This window comes from Polistes canadensis, unplaced genomic scaffold (assembly GCF_001313835.1).
Source record: "Polistes canadensis isolate GaletaPanama2010 unplaced genomic scaffold, ASM131383v1 scaffold_71, whole genome shotgun sequence".
Taxonomy (NCBI): domain Eukaryota; kingdom Metazoa; phylum Arthropoda; class Insecta; order Hymenoptera; family Vespidae; genus Polistes; species Polistes canadensis.
This window is the reverse complement of record NW_014569618.1, coordinates 1-21,606: the sequence shown is the minus strand read 5'-3', so window position 1 is coordinate 21,606 and position 21,606 is coordinate 1. Positions and strand designations below refer to the sequence as shown.

Below are 21,606 nucleotides of genomic sequence, written 5' to 3'. Positions count from 1 at the left end.
TTTTTTTTTTTGCCGTAGAGGTTATATAAAGTCTCTAGGAGATGGGGGAAAAGAAAAGGGTGATAGGAATGAATGAAGGGCGTGGAAATAGGATGACAAAGAGAACAAAAAAAAAATATAAAAAGGGACGAAGAGGAAAGAGGACGGGATGGGAATATAAAGAAGGGCGTGTGTGTGAAAAATCATTAACCCGAGCCTATCGTTTTCCTTATTTACAAATTCAAATGGGAAAGGGAAGCGAAAGAGAAAACAAAACAAAAAAAAAAAGAAGCGAACGAACGAAAGACAGAAAAAGAAAAACGAAATAAAACAATATGAAGGGAGGGAAAAGAAAATAAAAAAAAAAGCAGCAAAGAAAAAAGTAACGAATGATCGAGATATTATTTTCTCCCTTTTACCCCTTCTTTTTTTTCTTTCTACATTCTCTTTCTCATTCTTTTTTTATTTTTCTTCTTCCTCTTCCTATTCCTCTTCCTTCCCTTATCTCGTTGCAAACATTTATTCTTTTATCATGAAAGGAAAATATGTATTCATCAGGACAGGCATCATTTTTATTTACGAATTCAAGTCGATCCTCTTTCGATAAAGACGAACTATCGATCTTTCTACCCTTCTCCCCACCCCCCTTCCCTCTCTCTCTCTCTCTCTTTGTTTCTGTATACGCATTTACCCAGAATAGAAGCTTCCTATGCGACCACTACCCTCTTTATAGTTCCCCTTTGGCCTCGATGCAAGCTCAATGTGTATAGTACTATGCTTACCCACGAGAAACATATACCATCCTTGGGCAGGTTGCCTGCCACCAAGATCAAGAGACACAGAGAGTAAGAGAGAGAGAGTAAGAGAGAGTAAGAGAGAGAGGGGGGGGGTAAAGGATGGGGAAGGGGGATGGGTATATAATAGAATATGTGCAAGTGCGTCACGTTCCAGTTTACTCGAGTAGAGAGATAGTCAACGATATATATCTTACGATACACCTTATATATTTTCGCGTAATCTTACCTTATATGGTTGAAAAATTGTTCTATTTTCATTTACCATTTTTCCACATTTTTCTTTATATATATATATATATATATTTTTTTTTTATTGGTATTATTTTATTTTCTTTTGTTTCTTCTATTTTTCCTCTCTCTTACCTTTATATATATATTTCTTTCTTTACTTTGGTTTCGTATTGTTTCTATCATTTCCATTGATAACCATCGACAGCGAAAAATTTCATTCGAAAGTAGGAGGAGGAGGAGGAGGAGGAGGAGGAGGACGTTGAAAATTTCTTTCGATATCATGTACCTCGGATAAAGATGTTTTCCATCCTTTTTTTTTCTAGAACACATCTTTGAAGTGAAAAGAATCTCGTTGATAAAGAAAGACAGGTAGACAGATAGATAGACAGACAGAGAGAGAGAGAGAGAGAGAGAGAGAGAAAGAGAAAAATAGAAAATTTCGATTCTTTTTACTACCTCTAAATCGTTTGCTGATCTATGAAAAACGTCGTTTACGGATACTAGGTCGTTGAAACTTTAAAGTCCCTTGTAGTCTTCATTTATAGTTTTTTTTTTTTTTCTTTTGATCATCGAGATGAGAAAGAAAGTAATTTGACTTTTTTTCTTATCAATTTCCATTTTCCGTTGGATAGATAGATTAAATTGACGAGTTAAGTAAAGAAAATAGTTTGAATTATTGAAAGAGAAAATAGAAGACGAAGAGAAAAAAGAACGAAATAAAAAGGAATGATAGTAAATCATTTTTCAAAAAAAAAATAAAAAAAAAATAAACGTTTTTTGAGATTTTTGAATAATAACGATCAAATTAACGAAATTTAGATGTATTGTGTGTTGGAATATTATAAAGAGAAATGTATGTCGAATTAAAGAAAAAAGACGCTGAACTTTAAAGATTAAGTTGCTGAAGAAGTCCCAATAAACGAGACGAAACGTCCAACTTAATTAAATTAAGTTCTACTTCTTTTCATGTCCAAGTTCTCTATTAACCTATATCATCAAAAATTATAATTTTGGACGAGAGAAAATACTGAATAAGTAAAAAGAATTTTTGAACAAATTTCGGGTTAGCATAATTCATTAATCTATCGTTGTTTCGTGTTGTGGTAACCGATTCCTCGCATAGATCCATACAGGAGATACATAAAGCCGATAGGACGACGATGGATGGATACTGTCTCGTGGGTAATATTCCCGCATGGTAGTTGCAAATTTTCCAAAGAGAACGGGCTGAGAACGGGTTGAGAGGGGTAGAGATCACAGGGGGAATGCCAGAGTGGTGTGTTCTAAGTTATGGCGTCGAGTCACGACATTTTCGAATGTACGATTAATGCGTTTGGAGAATCTTTCCCCTATTTTAATCTCCAATCCCATATATATATATATCTATGGTTAAATTTTAACAATTATATATCTCACAACGAACACGTTAAGTTCATTTAACAAAACGTATTTATTTATTTATTCAGTATTTTATCTCGTCCAAAATTATAATTTTTGATGATATAGGTTCATAGGGAACTTGGACATGAAAAGAAGTAGAACTTAATACTTAATTAAATTAATTAAATTAAGTTCTACTTCTTTTCATGTCCAAGTTCCCTATGAACCTATATCATCAAGTATTTATTTATTATCTTATTTAATTAAACGTGAAAATATTTCCTTACTTTTTTACAATGTGTGTGTGTTTTTTTTTTTATGTTTAATTTCACAATTTGTCTTATTTCATTGATTTAATTCGTGAAAAAAATGATATTCATTTAAGATCGATAGATATATTATTCGGTTGAGATTTTTCCAAAAAAGAAAAGGAAAAAAGAAATTCCGAGTTTGACCGTGTGGAAAACTAGAGAGAGAGAGAAAGAAAGAGAGTGTGAGGGATAAAACTGTGCACCGAAAGATTTATCAGGGATTTTCTAAAGGAAGTACTTGCCCAGACATAGAAACGTCTCTAACGTATTCTCTCTAACATAAGATCGAAGATTCTATTCTATCGTGTAGTCGTTCTTAGATCTATTATGTTGACTCCTTAGAAGCTAGGCTCACTTTCTCTTCTAACATTTAAGTTAAAAGAAATTTCGCGTAGGGTATATTAAGATAGTTTGGTACGGATGACTGCGATGACGTATCCGATCGATGAAAGTAATATCCGAAGTGATCACAAAGCTCAGCCGACTGACTCATTCAGACGTTCTTATTTCAACCGGTGAGAAAAAGAAAAAGAAAAGAAAAGAAAAGAAAGGAAGGAAGAAAAAAGATCAAGTAAAAGATGGATAGAAAGAAAGAAAAGAAAAGGGATGGGGGTGTGGGGGTGGGGTTGGGGGTGGGTAGGGATGGGATATGACTCTTTCGAACGTAATCGCACAGATTTTAATCAGAAAGCACCGAGAATAGACATTTCGATTTCTTCCACACATTTGCTTTATATCACTCGAATAAATCTCATAAACGTAATTACGTTCGCAGGATAATAGTGGTAGTAGTAGTATTAGTAGTATTAGTAGGTAGTAGATACGTTGAGAACATGTATCTTTGTCCATCCAATTTGTAGAGATTAATATCATCGTTACTAGCTTTCATGATCAACGACAGTTATCAATAATTCATATTACACTATTGTTTAATAAATACAATGATCACTTTTGTTTTTGATCAAATTTAAATCGTACGGGTATTAACTTTTCCATCGCGAACGTATTTTTCTTTTATTATTTTGTTGTTCGATTTGTATAGATTGATACTCTGTACCTTTTGATTGAATACGTTTATACGAGAATTTTGAAAAGGTTTCAAAAGAGGTGGGAGGGGGAGGGTTTATCGAGTAAGATGAGGGTGTTAGAAGTTTATGTTCTTGTTCGTAACGAAACGGGGTAACTTCTCTAACGATACCTTCAAATATCGATTTGTATTTGCAGGTAGACCGAGGTAGACCATTGCGTCGTCCATTGTGGTGGATTTAGGCTCACATAAAGCTCTATTGTTTAACAGACCAGGCATTCCTAAATCTCTATTGTTGCAACGCACCGAATACAATTGCGAACACGGTGAAACCGGTAGGCTTTCTATCTCTATCTCTCTCTCTCTTTGTTAAGCCATTGAGAATTTTGACCGATGGACACCACCATCGTTGACCCGTTATATAACAATGTACAACTTTGTCGTCAAGCTTTACCTTATAATACGTTACAAATGATTATTGGTTGCTGCTCTCTTTAATTCGAACGATTTTATTTTTCTAGAAAACAAAACTATTCATATAACCAGAGAGTAAATTATTAATATTATATTCTTATCTTTTAAATTATTTCTAAACGATTTTTATCTTCGAATCAAATCTCGTGAAAAATATTATCGTCATAATATTTCGCATTGCAAATGATTTAACAATCACAAAAATGAATTAGTGTACGTATAACGTAACAGGTAAATTACAAAAATAATATGATATCGTTAATATTGTTTATATTAAATATGAAAATGATTTTCAAAAGTTGGAAATTGTAATTAATTATTATTCTTGTTCTTGTTTCTATATTTTGTTTTAATTTAATTTAATTTATAATTATAAAGAATTCTATAATAAAAAAAGAAAAAGCAAATCAAAGCTTTGGAATTTTACAATGCTAAGTATGTAATATTAATAAATTAGTGTGTAGAATTTTGTTTGTTATAGAAAAAAAAAAAAGAAAAATGTGTTGGTACAGCAGTACGCGGGATTCGTAGAATTTTACGAGTAGTGGATAACTTTTATTATTGGGTCAGACCATGCGACAAGTAGTAACGGTGTCGAAAGTCCTCCTCTTTCAATCGAGAATCCACCATGAACGTCACGAACACCAACGAAGATCATATCGACTAATCCGCTCGAATATTTTTCCTTTTTCTTTATTAAAGCGTGTCTACTATTACCAACGTTTTATCATATATTTCTATATACTTTTATATATATATATTGTTATTTGACGTAAAAACAATCGTCTGAGGAAAAATGAAAGATATGACCCAAAAAAAAAAAATGTTAAATACTTTTACGTTGCAACAATTAATCCGATCAGCTTGAAATTTTTCCTTTTTTTTCATTTACTTTAATACAACGGTAAATTAATTTATATATATATATAAATATATAATACAATAATTACTTGAATCATTATTAATGAAATTTAAATCAACGCTCGTTATGTTCGTATATTCGTATACGTATACGTGATATTTATATAGAATTTTTGTTGGAAATTGAATATTATTATTTTTCAATGAATTTTCCATTAATACTATTGATTGTTATTATTATTATTATTATACAAAACGAGTATAAAGAAATAAATGTTTAAAAACGTATTGAAAAAGATTTCAATTCGTTTAGTATTGGATAAGTTGTAATATATTTTATGGTAGTTGAATTAATAATGGTGAAAGGAACAAGAACAATGAGAGATAAAGGATAAATAATGCAGGATCAATTTGTCGATGGTCGTTAAACATTTAACGAGAGTCATCGATCGTTTCTGCTTACAGCTTGTGGAATCCGTTTCGTATTCATCGTTTTACGAAACCAGGCGGCAAATATTTCGAAGGGGAAAATCATGACGGGGGTGGGCTGGTTAAAGGGACGACGATGGGTAACGACGTGTAACGAGATGAATGTCGAATAACTTTATCGGTGGAAAAAAAAAAAAAGAAAGAAAGAAAGAAAAGAAAAGAAAAGTAAGACTCTCGAGTAATTTTAAATTCGAAAGCAAATGGTGTAACACTGATCCCATTCGATAAATGAAACAAACAATCAAATACGGATTAATATTAATTAATTGAAATGATTACACAATTATTATTAGAAATTTTCTTCGTTAAAACATTTGTTTTTCTTGTTTTTTTTTCAATAATTAAGCGAGCACGAGATAATGAAAGCGTTATGAAAAAATTTCCATAATAAAATAATCATTTTCCATAACAACCTCTGGCCCCCCCCCCCAACCCCCTGGTTTTTCATTAATTCGTTGAAATTATCTTACTTAAGTATTAAGATAATATAAACAAGTAATCGTGTTGAAATTACATTCTAATAGAGGATACTTGAATTGGTTTTAATATAAAATTCGTAAAGTAGTTATTTTGTTATCAGTAGAAGGAACTATCATCTATATAAGATTTTTACCGCATCGTATATCATTAGTCACGCCATTAGCAGTCTAGTTCTTTTAAATTTTTATTCCCCTTTTGCTAAGGGAAGTTTTATCGAAGAAGATAAATTACCAAGATTACTTCCACATATCGCATGTTACCTGGCGTGCATGAATTTAGGTCGCTTAGGGACGAACGCCAAAGAAGAACCGAGTAAAGAAGAAGAAGAAGAAGAAGAAGAAAAATAAAAAAGAAAAATAAAAAGAAAAGGAGGAAGGGACACAGAGAAATAAAACGTGGGTGTGTGTTTGCGAGTGATGTACAAACCTTTCCTCATTCTCTCTCTCTCTCTCTTCTTTTCCTTTAATTTCTTTTTTTTTCTTTTAACTTATATACTTCTGTCAAAACGACAACTCTTACTTGTTATTTTTCTTTACACAAACTCAAAGGGTTTTGGTAAGAGTCGACTCTTAAAGTATTTAAAATACGTGTTGCAAGCTTTCTTGAATATTTCTTTCTTTCTTTCTTTTCCTTTTTTTTAAGTTTATTTTTTCCTTATTTTAAATATACTTTGACTTATCGAGAGGAAAAAAAAAAAAAGAAAAACTACATACTCGTCCTTCTTTTAACAGAAAGAACCCTTCCCTATATATCGTGTTTTTAAAACATCGATGTCAATGTTTCTTTTCGTCATATTACAAAAATAATTATTCTAATTATAGAGAAAGTGTGGTTAAAGATTGAATAACGTGAAAAAAAAGAAATAATGTAATAGATAATAATCGAGTTGTTATGTAAGAAAACTAGAACACGATCTAGATATTGATTGTTCTCATTATTATAAAGGAAGAATCCTGAACGATGAGAGGAAATGGAACGATTCTCTGTTATCGTGTTCGAATATCAGACGTCAAGGTTACGTTGATGAAGTTAGCTTTTGTCCAGGCACGTATAACGAGAACCAATCTCATAAGTCTCTCTCTCTCTCTCTCTCTCTCTCTTTCTCTTATAGAAAATCTAAGATACTTGGCCTTGAGGAAACGAACCTCTGTTACTAACAATAATAAGATTGAATTAGAAAGAGACACTATTTCTCTTACATTCAACATTCGTTGATGACTATTTTAGTTTAGAGTAAGAGAGAAAGGTGATATACTCTCTCTCTCTCTCTCACTCTCTCACTCCTTCTTTCTTTCTCTTTTGATTTGTTACTTCTTTGTGACAGTTTACGGAACGATCAGTTAAAGTAAGAAAGAGAGAGAGAGAGAGAGAAAGTAACGAAGAATGTAAGAGAAACTATTCAAGAGAGTGTGAGTGAGAGAGAGAGAGAGAGAGAGAGATGCAATTTAATGGAACACGTTGAGTATAACGGTGTTAAACTAGTAGTACATTCAAGAACGTCTTTTATGAGATCCTCCTTGATGTTAGACTATTAGCTTTCTCTCTTTCTCTCTCTCTCTCTCTCTCTTTCTAATTTTCATTCTCTTTTCCCTTTTTTTTTCTTTTTTGTTTTATTTCTTCGTTAAATTTTAACTTTTAACTCTTCGATCGATGTTACGTCTTTTTAACTACCCCGTATATTTTCTTTTTTATCTTTCTTCCTAGTTTTTCTTCTTAGTCTCTAGTAAATGTTCTTTGTTCTATAATTAATATTTTCATAAAGCGTTGATTAATTTTATAATCGTTTAAAAAAAGAAAAAAAAAACGCGTTACATTTAATAACGAATTATAAATTCTGCATCGAACTTTTTAGATCATTGTTTATAACGTTATATTTCATTTTATTCTATCGTAATACTTTAACTTCTGTGCCAAAGAATAAAAAAAACATTATTTTCATTACAAGTTTTGAAAAAAAAAAAAATGGATATTTTCGAATGACTTTTAAAAGATAATCCAATAAAAAATATTTGTTCGTTCACAGTTAATCGAATCATTTTATTTTCCATGCGAAATTGTGTTTCAAAATAAAGAAGGGAAAGGTGGGGTAAGGGTAAGGGAAAGGTATGTAATAAAAAAAAATACAAAAAAAAAACCCCATTTAAAGACAGTTGTTCTGATTTATCTTATAATATTCGAAAAACAAAAAAAGTGAAAAAAACATTCTTCACATTCGCATAACCGGATGAGAAGAAGAGTAAAATGGGGGTGAAGGGGGGGTGTGTGTGTGAGTAAAGGTGGACCACTATTCTTCTTCTGGCTGGTAGCCAATCGTAGAAGGACAAAGGGGGATGATATCCTCCTCCGTGAACTTTTACGCTTTAGTTTCATTCCCTATTTCTCGGTGCCAACGAACTCGATGGAAAAGAGGGTGGGTGGGTGGTTGGAGGGTGTTCTTCTCCTTACATTAGTGGAAAGTTTTTCCACGCTAATCAGTCCACTTCTGTTTCCGGGATTATCGCGAATCGTGATTGTTTATTTTCCTTTATATTCCCTTTTTCTTACTTTAGAAACGATGCCAATTATAGTATTTCTATTAAATAATATATATATTATTATTATCTACGGCTGTGTGATTGTGTGTGTGTCGAAAAGAAGGAAAAAGAAAAAAAAAACACTTCAAAAACGAAAGATAACAACAACGAGTAAGATAATTGATGTTTTTTTATGTGTCTGTTCTGTGAATAAAAGTGGTCAAACTATTGGCAACAAATAAAACTTTGTAAAATTCGGTAAAGAAAAGATAAAGAAAATAATAATAAAAATAATAATAATAAAGAGAATACTGGGGGTAGGTAGGTTGCAGCAGAAGAAGAAGGGCAAAAAAACAGCTGGTGGATAGTTTGAAAATTGATAGACCCGACTTGGGAATACGCGTTTGTTTTCATACTCGAGCAACGGGTAGTGAGAGAGAAAGAGAGAGAGAGAGAGAGAGAGAGAGAGAGAGAGAGAGAGTCATTCATCACCTATAATAGTCGACGATGGTTCTTCGTTCTTTGCTTTAGAAAATCGGTTCTTTCATATTTCCGCTAACGAAACTTTCTTTTCACATTATTCCGAGTTATTCCCTTTAACCTATTCTCATATTCTTAACTTGTCCATATAAACGTCATTTATCATAACTATGTGTATATATATATACATAAACCATAAAACCAAAAAACCATACCCATAAACCATAACCAAAAAACCCCCACCCACTCCCTAACCCCAGATATATTTTTTTTTTCTTCTTGTTTTATTAAATGTATATCATATAAAATGGAATTTCATCGAAATATTAAAAGATAAGAAATAGTAACGAGATGAAAAACAAAAGTAATGGGAAAAGATAATAACATGACTATACAACAACACTCGAAGCATAATTTTCTCTCTCTCTCTCTCTCTCTCTCTCTCTCTCTTTCTCTCTTTACCCCCTGTTTTTATTCTTTTTTCTTTTTATTAGTAAGTTTTTTCTATCCGACCCATCATACCTCTCTCTCTCTCTCTCTCTCTTTTTTCTCTTTTCCACCCTTCCTTAACTCTCTTGCTTATAAATATTACACATGGAACATACTAGGAGTTCACGAGGCTAACCGATCGTTTCTTCCTTAATGATTAATGATTCGTCATTCTCTCTCTTTCTCTTTCTCTTTCTAAGTTGAGACTTTTTGATGTATGATGATAGGAAAAGAAGAGAGAAAGAACGATACATTTTTCATGCGGGACATTCTGTCATGAAATTCATGCTCCGTCCATTGTAGTAACCATTCTCTCTCTTTCTCTCTTTCTCTCTTTCTCTCTTTCTCTCTTTCTCTGTCATTTTCTCTATTTATTTCTCTTTCTTTTCTTCATAGATTCGTTCGTTCGATTTATTTATTTCCCACGCAACATCGAGATCCATCATCGGTCTATGATCTTTTTCCATGATCTTCTTTCTCTCTCTCTCTCTCTTATTCTTTCTCTCTCTTTCTTTCTTTCTTAGATTATCCCTTTCTTTTGTTTCTTTCTATTCTCAATCTAGTTCTTGCTCGGTGGGTGGTTAGAGAAAACTAAAAAGGGAACAGAAACGATTACATATCAGTTCACGTAGTTTGTTTCTTCCATCCCGTTCCTCCTTTATTCCCCCCTCCCCCTTTCTCTGTAAGACCACCACTACCACCCCCTGCTATGACCGACATAATAAATCGCTTAGGAATAGGAGAGCTTTCCCCCTTCCTCCCTTCTTTTCCTTAGACGACTCGGTTCCCTTTGGAAAATGAGTTTAAGACACGGCGACGTTGAAGGGATGAGAAAAAAGTACCCTAAAAAACGTTGAGAATTGTCCTTGTATTTTATATACGTCCTCTGTCAAGTGTGTGTTTTATGTGTGTGTGTGTGTGTGTGTACGTACGCGTGGATAGATGCGCGTGCGCGTGCTTTTTATTTTTTTTCTTTTTTTCATTCTGGAAAATTCAACTCGGTATATAAGGGGTCGTGTCAAAAAGGGTGTAAGGAGGGTGAGCGAGTGGGGGTGGGGGAGGGTGACTCTCGTTTGACACACGCGAGTCATCTGACTCGACGTTTGCGACCCCGAAATTGGAACGTATTGTGATATTCCCTGTAAAAAGCTTTTTATCATTCGAGCTTTTTTTTTTTCAAGGAAAAATCTCACCTTAAATCCTTTTTCTTATCCTCTTCTTTTTCTTATTATTATTTTTTTTTTATTTCTCTCTCTTTCTCTTTCATTCTCTTACCAATCTCTTTTTCATTTGTCTTTTTTGTCATTTCTTTTCTTTTTTTTTCTTTATTTTATTTTGTGAAACGATTCGAGTGAGAATACAAATTAGTATACATATTTTTAATACGTTTCTCAATTACGTGATATTTTTAATAAAATAAAAATGTTAACGTTAACGCGTTAAAAATTATTAGAAGTTTATGATATTTGATTGAATATATTGTATATTTAAATACACACACACACACACGATTGTTTTATTGAAATAATTATTAATAATATGAAATAGATATCTGGTAGAGAGAGAGAGAGAAATTGTTTTTTATGTTTATATTAATTAAAAACAAAAAGAAAAAAGGAACGTACGGCTTATACCGTATAACAATAATTATCACAGTCGGATTATAAATTCCTTCTGAAAAAAAATTAGAAAAAACGAATTTATTTCGCGTTTGAAATTATTTGTATTCGTAAATAAATTTAATTGAGCTACTATTATGATTATCACAAAGCATACATATATATATACACACACCTATTTATATGTTATATTCATATTATATTTATACGAATATGTTGTTGATATCATATAATTAATAATAAAATAGAACAATAACTTTTTTCTACGTATTTTTCTTCTCTTTTTTTTCTAATTAAAATATAAACACATATTATATTTTAATTGAATATAATAATGAAGGTCCTAGTACTAAGGAATAAAATAACAGGAAATACTGTTACGTTCAAGGATATATAATTTCACACCCTGTGTCCTTTCTCCTTGAGTATCTACGTTAAAGCCAATATCTTCTCCAAATTCCAGCCAGTGGTGATAGCCTGAGAGTATTCTGGCTATGTGATATTGTCCTTCTCTGTCTTTCTAATTTGGTATGTCCATCCCTATCTTATTACTTTGTAGAACTCAAGGACTATGATACTATATCTATATCTATCTCTCTCTCTCTCTCTCTTACTTCAATGTTTCAGCTTAACAATGTTAAACGTTGAGTTGGCTCTTCACCATAAAGGTCCTCCTTTCTATCCCTCTCCCACCCGCCCCCTTCCCCCTCTGTTGGTTTCTTCCTACACGAAACTCACCTAGGGAATTAAAGAACGAGATTAGCACCGAGCGTATATCGCATTCGTATTCGTATTCGTATTCGCATAAGTTTATGTCCCCAGAAATCTCTACTAACGATGACGGATCGTCTACTCTACCTTTTGAATAATCCTAGGTTATATATATATATATATATCTTTTCATAATTCTTTTTCTCTTTCTCTGTCACTTTTTATCTTACTTTCTTCCTTTTTTCTTTCTTTGTTTTTGTTTTTTTCTTTTTCCATAAAACAGTGTGTCATAATGCTTGATGTCTCTTTCCTTTTACCTTTTTTGTCTTCGTTTCTTTTTTTTTTTATTACTCTATCATTAATTTATTTCATTTATTTGACAAATGGATTGTATTAAATGAGATCGTGACAATTAGAGTCTTCCCTCAATATGTGTAAGGGTGAATAATTTTCTTTTTTTTTTTTATATATATATAGAGATTAGAATGCGAGAATTATTGCAGTAGATCGTTTTTAACCTTTTTTTTTCTTTTTCCAACGATCAATTCAACGAATCACACACAGACTTTCCAAAAATGTAAATGAATAATCCTAGGTTATATATATATATAACTTTATATATTTAACTATATATATATATATCTTTTCATAATTCTTTTTCTCTTTCTCTGTCACTTTTTATCTCACTTTCTTCCTTTTTTCTTTCTTTTTTCTTATTTTCTTTTTTCATAAAACAGTGTGTCATAATGCTTGATGTCTCTTTCCTTTTACCTTTTTTTGTCTTCGCGTTTCTTTTTTTTTTTTATTACTCTATCCTTAATTTATTTCATTTATTTGACAAATGGATTGTATTAAATGAGATCGTGTTAATTAGAGTCTCCCCTCAATACGTAAGGGTGTATAATTTTCTTTTTTTTTTTATATATATAGAGATTAGAATGCGAGGATTATTACAATAGATCGTTTTTAACCTTTTTTTTTTTTTCAACGATTAATTGAACGAATCACACACAGACTTTCCAAAAATGTAAATATTTTATATTAGTTAAATGTTCGTGTAAAAATGTAAGCACGTGTGGGAGTGTTAAATACGTTATTACAATTGTTGAATAATGATGAATATTCTATTATCGGTTTTATTAAATGATAAATATTATTTTTGTTTAAAATAACAACGTGTACATATTATTCTAGTATGTTTAAACGTAATCCTTCTTCAATTTCATTTCGAATTCGGTTTAAGTCTAATCCGTCTACGATGGAACTTGCGAACACCTGCTGCTGCTGCTACTACTACTACTACTACTACTGTTACAACTGTTACTTCTGTTATTACCTTTCAACGCGTAGTGTAATCGTACTCGATTAAGTATTAAATGAGTTGAAACGAGGCGATTAGGATTCGAAAGATTCTCTTAGAAATTTGACGATCCATTTTTACGAGAAACTATAAACCCAGGTCTCGCAGGAGAGGACTCAAACTAATGAACATTTCGAAATTTCGATTTTATCTAACTTCGTTACTTCTTCTTCTTCTTCTTCTTCTTCTTCTACTTTTTCTTTTTTCCTTTTTTTTTTTTCTTCCTCCCACCCTTTTATTATTTATCTCCAGAATGAAATTTTATTTTTATCGCTGGATTACGTTGCACTCGTCGTTCTAGTATGCCTATTCCCTAAACTATCGTAAGAATGCAAACATCTCGAAGAAGTATTCCCTGTACGCTCGTTAGAAAAGTCATTTGTCGAGAGGTTAGAGTGAGAGAGAGATAGAGATAGAGAGAAAAGGGGTTGTATCTACAGTGTGACTTCTTTGAAAAATTTCATTCTTCCCTAACACGTAAACTTAAATAAATTCTTGATAACAAAAACGGGTAGTTTTTTCTTTTTTTTTTCTTTTTTCTTATAAAAATATTTAATTTCTTTCACAGTGCTACGTAGTCATTTTGATTGAAATTAATAACGGAATATTATAATTCGTGTAACGAATGAAATAAAATACCTAATGCGTGTTACACTAGGTATATGTATGTTTTTAAACCAGTGATAAAATTTCCCTCTTGTCATCCTGCTAATTAATCCGAAAAATTAGGCTAAATTATATACATTTTCTTATTTTTTTTGTGTGTGTCCCCTCCCCGTCCCCCCATGTAAAGTAGCCTAATTTATTTTGATTACGATTGTTGGTAATCTAATTAAAAAGATACGCGTTGATTATACGTGATAATAATTATTATGATTATGATGATGAACGGGACAGGATCGATTTAAATGTTTCCCCCTCCCACCTTTCTTTTTTTTTTTTTTTYTTTTTTTCTTGGATAAAATGAAGAGCTTTTTATTTCTCTCTCTCTTTCTCTCTTGGCCTGTTTCTATTTTTCTTTTTCCAGAAGAAAGAAAGAGAGAAGGAAAGAAATCATCTCGATCTGGAAACGCCCGAGGCTTTCTTTTTTTCTTTAATATCTTTCTCCGTTTCTTCTCCTACCATATCTTTCTGTTTCTTTTTTTTTCTCTATTTTCTACCCCTTTTTTTTTTCTCTGTTTCTTTCAGTTCTTTTTTTTTTTTTGTGTGTTTTCCCTTCTTAAAGCAACGAATTTGTAATGGCTTTGATCTTCGGTCGTAAGAATTTTCTCGTTGACGCGTCCTGAGATTTTTTCTTCCAGATGAATAATTTTTTTCTCGCTCTCTCTCTCTCTCTCTCTCTTTCTCTCTCTCGCGCGATTTTGCGCGAACCGTGACACGTCGTCGTAGATTTTATTTTTCATTTCTTTTCTTTTCTTTTCATTATTTTCTTTTATTTCATATATTATTTCATTGTATTTTATTTTATTTTCTTTTCTTACTCTCTTTCATTTTCCATCGACCATAAAAAAAAAAAAATGATTGCGTAAACCTTAATCTGCTCTGATTTTTTTTTTATCAAAGGTTAACCACCTATTTGGAAGTTATACAACATGAAAAAACACTCGATTCTCTCTCTATCTCTCTTTCTGTATGACGTATACGTGTGTGTGTGTGTGTGTGTGCGTGTGTGCGTCTGCCGTTCTCTTTTAAAATACATGAGAAGATATTTCAATTTTTTATTTTTTTTTTTATATTTTTAAATACTGAAAAAAGAACATAAGCCGTAGGATCGAACAATTTGAAGCTTGAAATAAATGTTTTAACAAAAGATTAACGTTGAAAATAAAGTACGCATTTAATACGTGTTACTTTTTATTATCTCTTTTATTTTTCTTTTTGTTTTTTTCTGCATTTAATACGTTCTGGATTAACGCAAACGCACTCGCAGAAATTATTCCAATCCATTAGGGTAAAATTAGGATGGTGAAGGGGGAAGAAGGGGGGGGGGTGTAGGGTAGAAGAAAAAAAGATTGCACGACTCCACAGTCCAATGCTTATCTATGTTCTTCGCGTGTGTTTGTTCATTCGTTCGTTCGTTCGTTCGTTCGTTCATTCGTTCATTCGTTGGTTTGTTTTTCTTTATTTTAGATTGGTTTTTTTAATTTTTTGTAGAAAACTGTGGTGTCTCTTGAAATAAAAATATTCTTGAAATAAATATTGTAAACTGTCGTGGCTTTTATTCGAGTTGTACGTTTAGCATCATATAAACATGTATATATATATATATAACAAAGTGTTGACGATTCCGAGTAGTAAACAATAGGTTTACTTTAACAAAGGTTAAATATATAATAGTCGCAAACGAACCACCGGAGAGAACGAACGTTTGTCGAATACGACGAGTTAAGCGTATTCATTCGAAAGAGAAATTTTTCAACTATCTACAATTAAATCCTTTTATTTTATATTCGCGTAAGTAAATAATATATATACATTAATAATATATCAAATCGTTTATATTTAGAATGAACGAAAAATAAAACGAAACATATGGAAAAAAAAATAACACGATAATTTAATTATTTAAATTTAACACACAGATTTTTTATTTTAATTATTATATATATATATGTATATGTAATATATAATAAAATTGTTCGATACATTTTAATTAATATGTATTGTTTGTGAGAACAAATATATGGGAAGACAAAAATTTTGGTTGTTTCAGTTGTACCAGGGGTGACTTCGTAAAGGTATTCCTTCATTTGGAAAACGAAGGAGTCTCGGAATATACACCCTGGTCTGGAATTTTGTGCGGCGAATTACGCGACATCCCTCAAATTTTGTATAGCTCGAGATCTACCCTTATACTAGAACTTCACACCGAGTTATCTTCCTCAAATGCTACGGGCTTTTCCGGAACTTTTCGCTTCATCGACAGACGTAAGTTTTCTTCGTTTCTTTTTTTTCTTTTTTTTAACCTCGTTAGTTGAATCTTCTTTTCTTAACAACTTTTCTTTCTTCTGAATTATATATATATATGTATTGATATAATTACAGTTATATATAAGTTTTTTAGATAGATATTATCGTTGATTAGAAATATATTGTTTTTATTTTTTGTTTTTTTTAATAATAATTAACGAGCGTCGTATTGATTTTTCTACAAATAATATAATTTGTTATTAATTATTATTATTTTTTTATTCAATAATAATCAACTAACATACATCATGTCGTTGCAAACACATTCGTTTCGTTATTCTATTTATCCTGAATTTATTTGTACGTAATTTAATTTTTACGGATCAACGAATCTATTTTATTTTTCCTCCCACCCTTTTCTTTTTTTTCTTTCTTTTTTACCTTTCCCGTTTTGTTAATTTTTATTTTTCATATCAGGACCATTATTTGTCGTGATTTGTGTCAAAGCACGCGTACGTGAGTAAAAACACGTACGATGGATCAATGTATGTTCTAAACAGTAGGATCTGTATTTTAATACAAAAATATTTTACGTTTTTACGAAGTTTGTTATGTTATCGAGAAACAAAAACAAATGAAAAAATAAAAAAAAGAAACAAAAAATGTAGCAGTATTAAAAATATCCGAATTCGATGAACGCGTGAAAATTGATACGATCGTGTAACTTGTAATAAAATATCGATTATTCGTTTTTAAAATGAAAATACATATAGTTGAAAATTGTTAGTCAATTTTTTATTGCAATATATATATATATATATCATCATTCCCGCATCTCGAATAAAATCAAATTGATCCAACAAAGAGACCTTGACATTGGTATATAGGGAAAGTAATAAGAATAAAGCAAAACAAAAAAATGCATGATGGTTGCAGGTAATGCGCAAATGCAATGCGTTACGAATCCATTTCGTTCGATCCATCATCCGAAAAGCATCATTTCCAATGCGCTTATCATATGTGCTGCACACATACTTACGTAAATATGCGCATACGTACGTACGTACGTACGTGGGGGAAAAGGAAAGAAATCGCAAGATGTATTTGTAAAAAAAAAAAAAGGAAATAAAATCCTTCTCTTTTAACGTAGGAACTGCAGTGCTTTTTGCATAATATGCCTTCCAATCTTTCGTTTGATGCATTCGCCCATTTTTTTTTTTTTTTATTTTCTTCTCGAAGATTTCGCGTTAGAAACGAATAGATTCGTCTTTCGTTCTTTCCTTTTTTTTTCTCTCTCTCTTGTTTATTCTTCCTTAATAATTTATTAAAAATATATTAAGTTTCTATAATATTTTCGTAGAAATCTATTAAATTTTAAAGAATTTAATTCAACAAATTTTTCAGCAAAATGAAAAGAACATTTTTATTAATCGTATTTATTTTCATTTGCATTTTTCCATAAAACAACAACAACCTTTCTTTTTCTCTATTAGTATACAATAATATTTGCGTTTATAATTGGTGGGAGAGGGGAAGGGGAAAGAAAAGAAAATCCTATTAAGGAAAAGTGATTGCAATTGCGAGGTCAGCTGATTAATGCAACGTAAAATTTATTATCACCTGTATATTCTTCAATCTCTCAATCATTCTCGTCGAACCAACACATCCATAAAATTTGACACACCCCGTTGATTATCCACGTCGCACCATAAAATAATAAATAATATCGTAGATAGCGCGCGTTGGTATGAGTAGGAAGAAGAGATGGGAAGGGAAGGGAAAGGGAATGAAGGAAGGAAGGAAGGAAGGAAAGGGAAGGAAGCGAAGCTGTGATTAAGCGTGTATAATTTAAATGTAATTTCTGCCTTCATGCCGACGAGTTTTAATCAAACGTATAGAAGATAAAAGGAAGAAGGAAGGAAGGAAGGAAAGAAAGAAACAAAAAAAAAAAACAGGAACTAAGAAGGAAGAAGCAAAGGATTAGTAGAATGATATAAAATAATACAAGAACATTACTTTTCAAATCAATGTCTACACTATTCAAATCATATCTAAACAAAATATTAATATTCCAAAACAATTTTGTACTATTTAATATAAAAATTAAATTTACAAATAATTCTACTTTTAAATATACAAATTAATAACGAAACAATTATCCAAAAGTTGTGTTTTGGAATATTGAACATAGTTTAATATCAGTATGTCATAATGATCATCTTGTACATGTAATCCATGCAAATGAACGATAATATAGGAAATGAAAGGAGGTGGTGGAGAAGAGAAAGTGGGTGGTTGTTAGAGGGTGTAGGATAAAGGTATGTGAATTAACGGTTTAATTGCCAGTCTCGTTGTAGAGCATTAGGGTATACCCGAATGGTTAGCGATAAGTATCATTCCGACAAAGCATTACCGTACGTGAAAATGGATAGGGGTTGGTCCACTCTATGTAAAAGAGAGAGAGAGAGATAGAGATAGAAATAGCTAGATAGAAGATTCAAGTGTAACTTCACACTGCGGTCTAATTCATTTATCCTGTTTCCTCCTAGGCCCAATATCCAACTGGAAATTTGGCAATTAATGAGAAAATTGCTAACGAAGAAAATCTTGGCTAAAAATATTACCCAAGGTTGCCTTGTGATCCCTCCTCTTCGATTAACGGAGGATGGTGGATGGGGGGGTGGAGGAAAGAGAGTGGGAAGACTCATCACTTCATCTTACTCAATAATTTGTTAGAAAATGTTATGGGGGAAACTTAGGAAATTTTACAAAATTTACGAAATATACCTTTTCTTATAATACCTTCCCCCTTATTCGATAATATGTCATTTGTTTTTTTTTTTTTGCTTCCCCTCGTTCATCTCCTTTTTTTTCCACGTATACGATCTGATAGATTACTTTATATATCTACTTCCTTTTGTCCCGCCCCCTCCCCCTCTCCCTCCATCACCCTTTTTCTCATTTTATCATCCCTACCTTTTTCTTAGTCAATCGTTTAACGGGAATAGATTTGTCTGACACGAGACGGAAATCAAATCGTTTAATATTAAAGGTATCACGTTGACGAACAAATCAATTCAGTCAAAAGTTTAACGAGATAAGTGTATGCTCGTTTATTTTATTTTTTTTATTTTTTATTTACCTTTTTATGTAAACTTTATTCTTTTTTGTTTCTCACTCGTTAGTTCTTCGTACACGTTTAAAATTTAATTAAACAATTATGGTTTAGCATAATTGTTTCTTAGGTGTATATAACATGTGTTTTATCTCTAATACCTCTATTCAATATTAGCTTTAGTCTTTGAATGTACTATTAAATAGACCGACTTATCGTTAAATAAGCTCTCAATTTCTCTATTACTTTAATAGACATTGTATGTGTGTGTGTGTATCGTGTCGGTACTCGTTCGATAAATGTTTTCATCTAATTTCAAGTAAGATGTATTATATATATATATATATATATGATGTGTTTCTTATAATAATATAAATTATTCATTAATTAACTATACAAATGTTATCATTCAATTGAAATGAATTTTTAATCAAGTATGTTAACAAAAGTTAGATATTTTTACTTTAAATATTTGTATTCAATTAAAAGACAGAGATTCGTTGAATGTTTCTTTAGAGTCATTTTGTTTTATTTGATTATTAATAATTAATTAATTATATCACGATAAATGAAACGTATACAAAATCTAAGATATATAAATACTTTTATCTATATGTATTTGGTCAAAATGAAAGAAGATAAAAATAATAATACGTCAGTTCGAGATAAATACATAGTAATTTTTAATTACGTAAATTAAAAACATATCTATCCAATTACAAGATATAATGACCTGGAATATTTCTTTCGTAATTTTATTTTATAAATTACATAATTATTATTTATTTGATATCTTGAAGAAAACATATACCACGTTTTTTTATTAATGATACGATAAATGAAACGTATACAAAATCTAAGATATATAAATACTTTTATCTACGTATTTGATCAAAATGAAAGAAGATAAAAATAATAATACGTCAGTTCGAGATAAATACATAGTAATTTTTAATGACGTAAATTAAAAACATATGTCTATCCAATTACAAGATATAATGACCTGGAATATTTCTTTCGTAATTTTATTTTATAAATTACTTGATTATTAATTATTTGATATCTCGAGGAATCACGTTTTCGTGTGATCATAATTAATTAATGATACGATAAATGAAACGTATACAAAATCTAAGATATATACTTTTATCTTGTATTTGATTAAAAAAAAAGAAAAAAAAGAAAAAGAAGAAGAATAAGGGAAGGAAAAATAATAGGACGTTAGTTCGAGATAAAAAGGAAATATGGGCCAAGTCGGAAAGTCCTTCGGCTATTTGCACGGTATTGATTAAAGTGGCTAACTCAGCCCGGACTATTTTCGAGTTTCGCTATCCCACCAACCAACCAACCAACCAGCCCACCCCCCCCCTCCTCCTCCTCCTCACCAGGCAACCTACTAATTACAGTGCGAGTGCTATCACCAGACTTCGCTGATGACTCTACATTTCGATTTTTTTTTCTTTTATTACCCCCATCCCTTATACCCACCCTTATCGTTATCTGTATTCGTTGCATTTTCAATTCGTTCGACCATACACTGAAAGATAGACTACTACTTTCGTATATTCGACAGGAACATTTCGCGATTTATTTTTTATTTTTCACATTTTTTTTCTCCCCCCTTATCCCTGTAAAATGTAATATGCGAGATCGAATTAATTAATTAATTTAATTTAATTTAATTTAATATAATTTAATTTTATTTTATTTTATTTAATTTCTTCTTTTTCTTCCTCATTTTATTAGTACTTTGTTCTGTTATAATAGCTTTTTTTTTTATTGCTATTTTTAAGTTTAGATTATAATTTAATTTAATTTTAATATTAATTTTCTCAAAATTGATTTAACATTTTAATAAAGTTTGATCAATAAGTTTTTAAATTAGAGGTATCGTGATCGGAGTGCATTGCAAAATTGTATATGAAATAATGTAATTTTTTGTATATATTTTTTTTGTTGGATTACATTTATTTCTTCACCGAAATATTCCATTAGAAAATGAATCCTTTCTCTTAACATTTAGGTTCACATCCTATAAAGACATTTTTACATATATATATTTATAAGATTTCTGTTGGGTAGAGGAAAAGGTTGAGAAGATAAATGCGTTCTATATAAATTCGTAGATCGGAAATAAATCATCGTGGTGGTCTTTCCTTGGATCGATCGCACATTCGGAGATTGGGAATGAAATAAAATATTTACTTACCTCTTTGCCCGAATCTCTTTTAGATTTCGATATAATTGGGATGGTAGTTTCGTATTTTAAGAACTTTCCTTTTTTCTTTTTTTTTTTTTTTATTATTTCTACTTTTATCGTATGATTGGAATTAATATAAAATTATTTCAATTACTTTTATTCCAATATATTAATATACGT

The 21,606-nt window shown here is 31.0% G+C and overlaps 1 protein-coding gene across 3 annotated transcripts in view; it reads left to right on the top strand.

Moving 5' to 3' along the window:
- The window catches only part of LOC106786306 (suppressor of lurcher protein 1-like), a 124,100-nt gene extending 106,037 nt beyond the window's left edge, over positions 1 to 18,063 (top strand). For 2 of the 3 annotated variants that reach the window (XM_014747533.1, XM_014747532.1), the window contains exons 5-6: positions 15,915 to 16,129; positions 17,048 to 17,185. In XM_014747533.1, the coding sequence (XP_014603019.1) occupies positions 15,915 to 16,129; positions 17,048 to 17,154 (322 nt within the window). In that variant the 3' untranslated portion in view covers positions 17,155 to 17,185. Of the gene's footprint in view, positions 1 to 15,914; positions 16,130 to 17,047; positions 17,186 to 17,843 lie in introns of those variants that run through there. The other variant, XM_014747534.1, reaches the window with a different exon arrangement.
- The last annotated feature ends 3,543 nt before the right edge of the window (positions 18,064 to 21,606 follow it).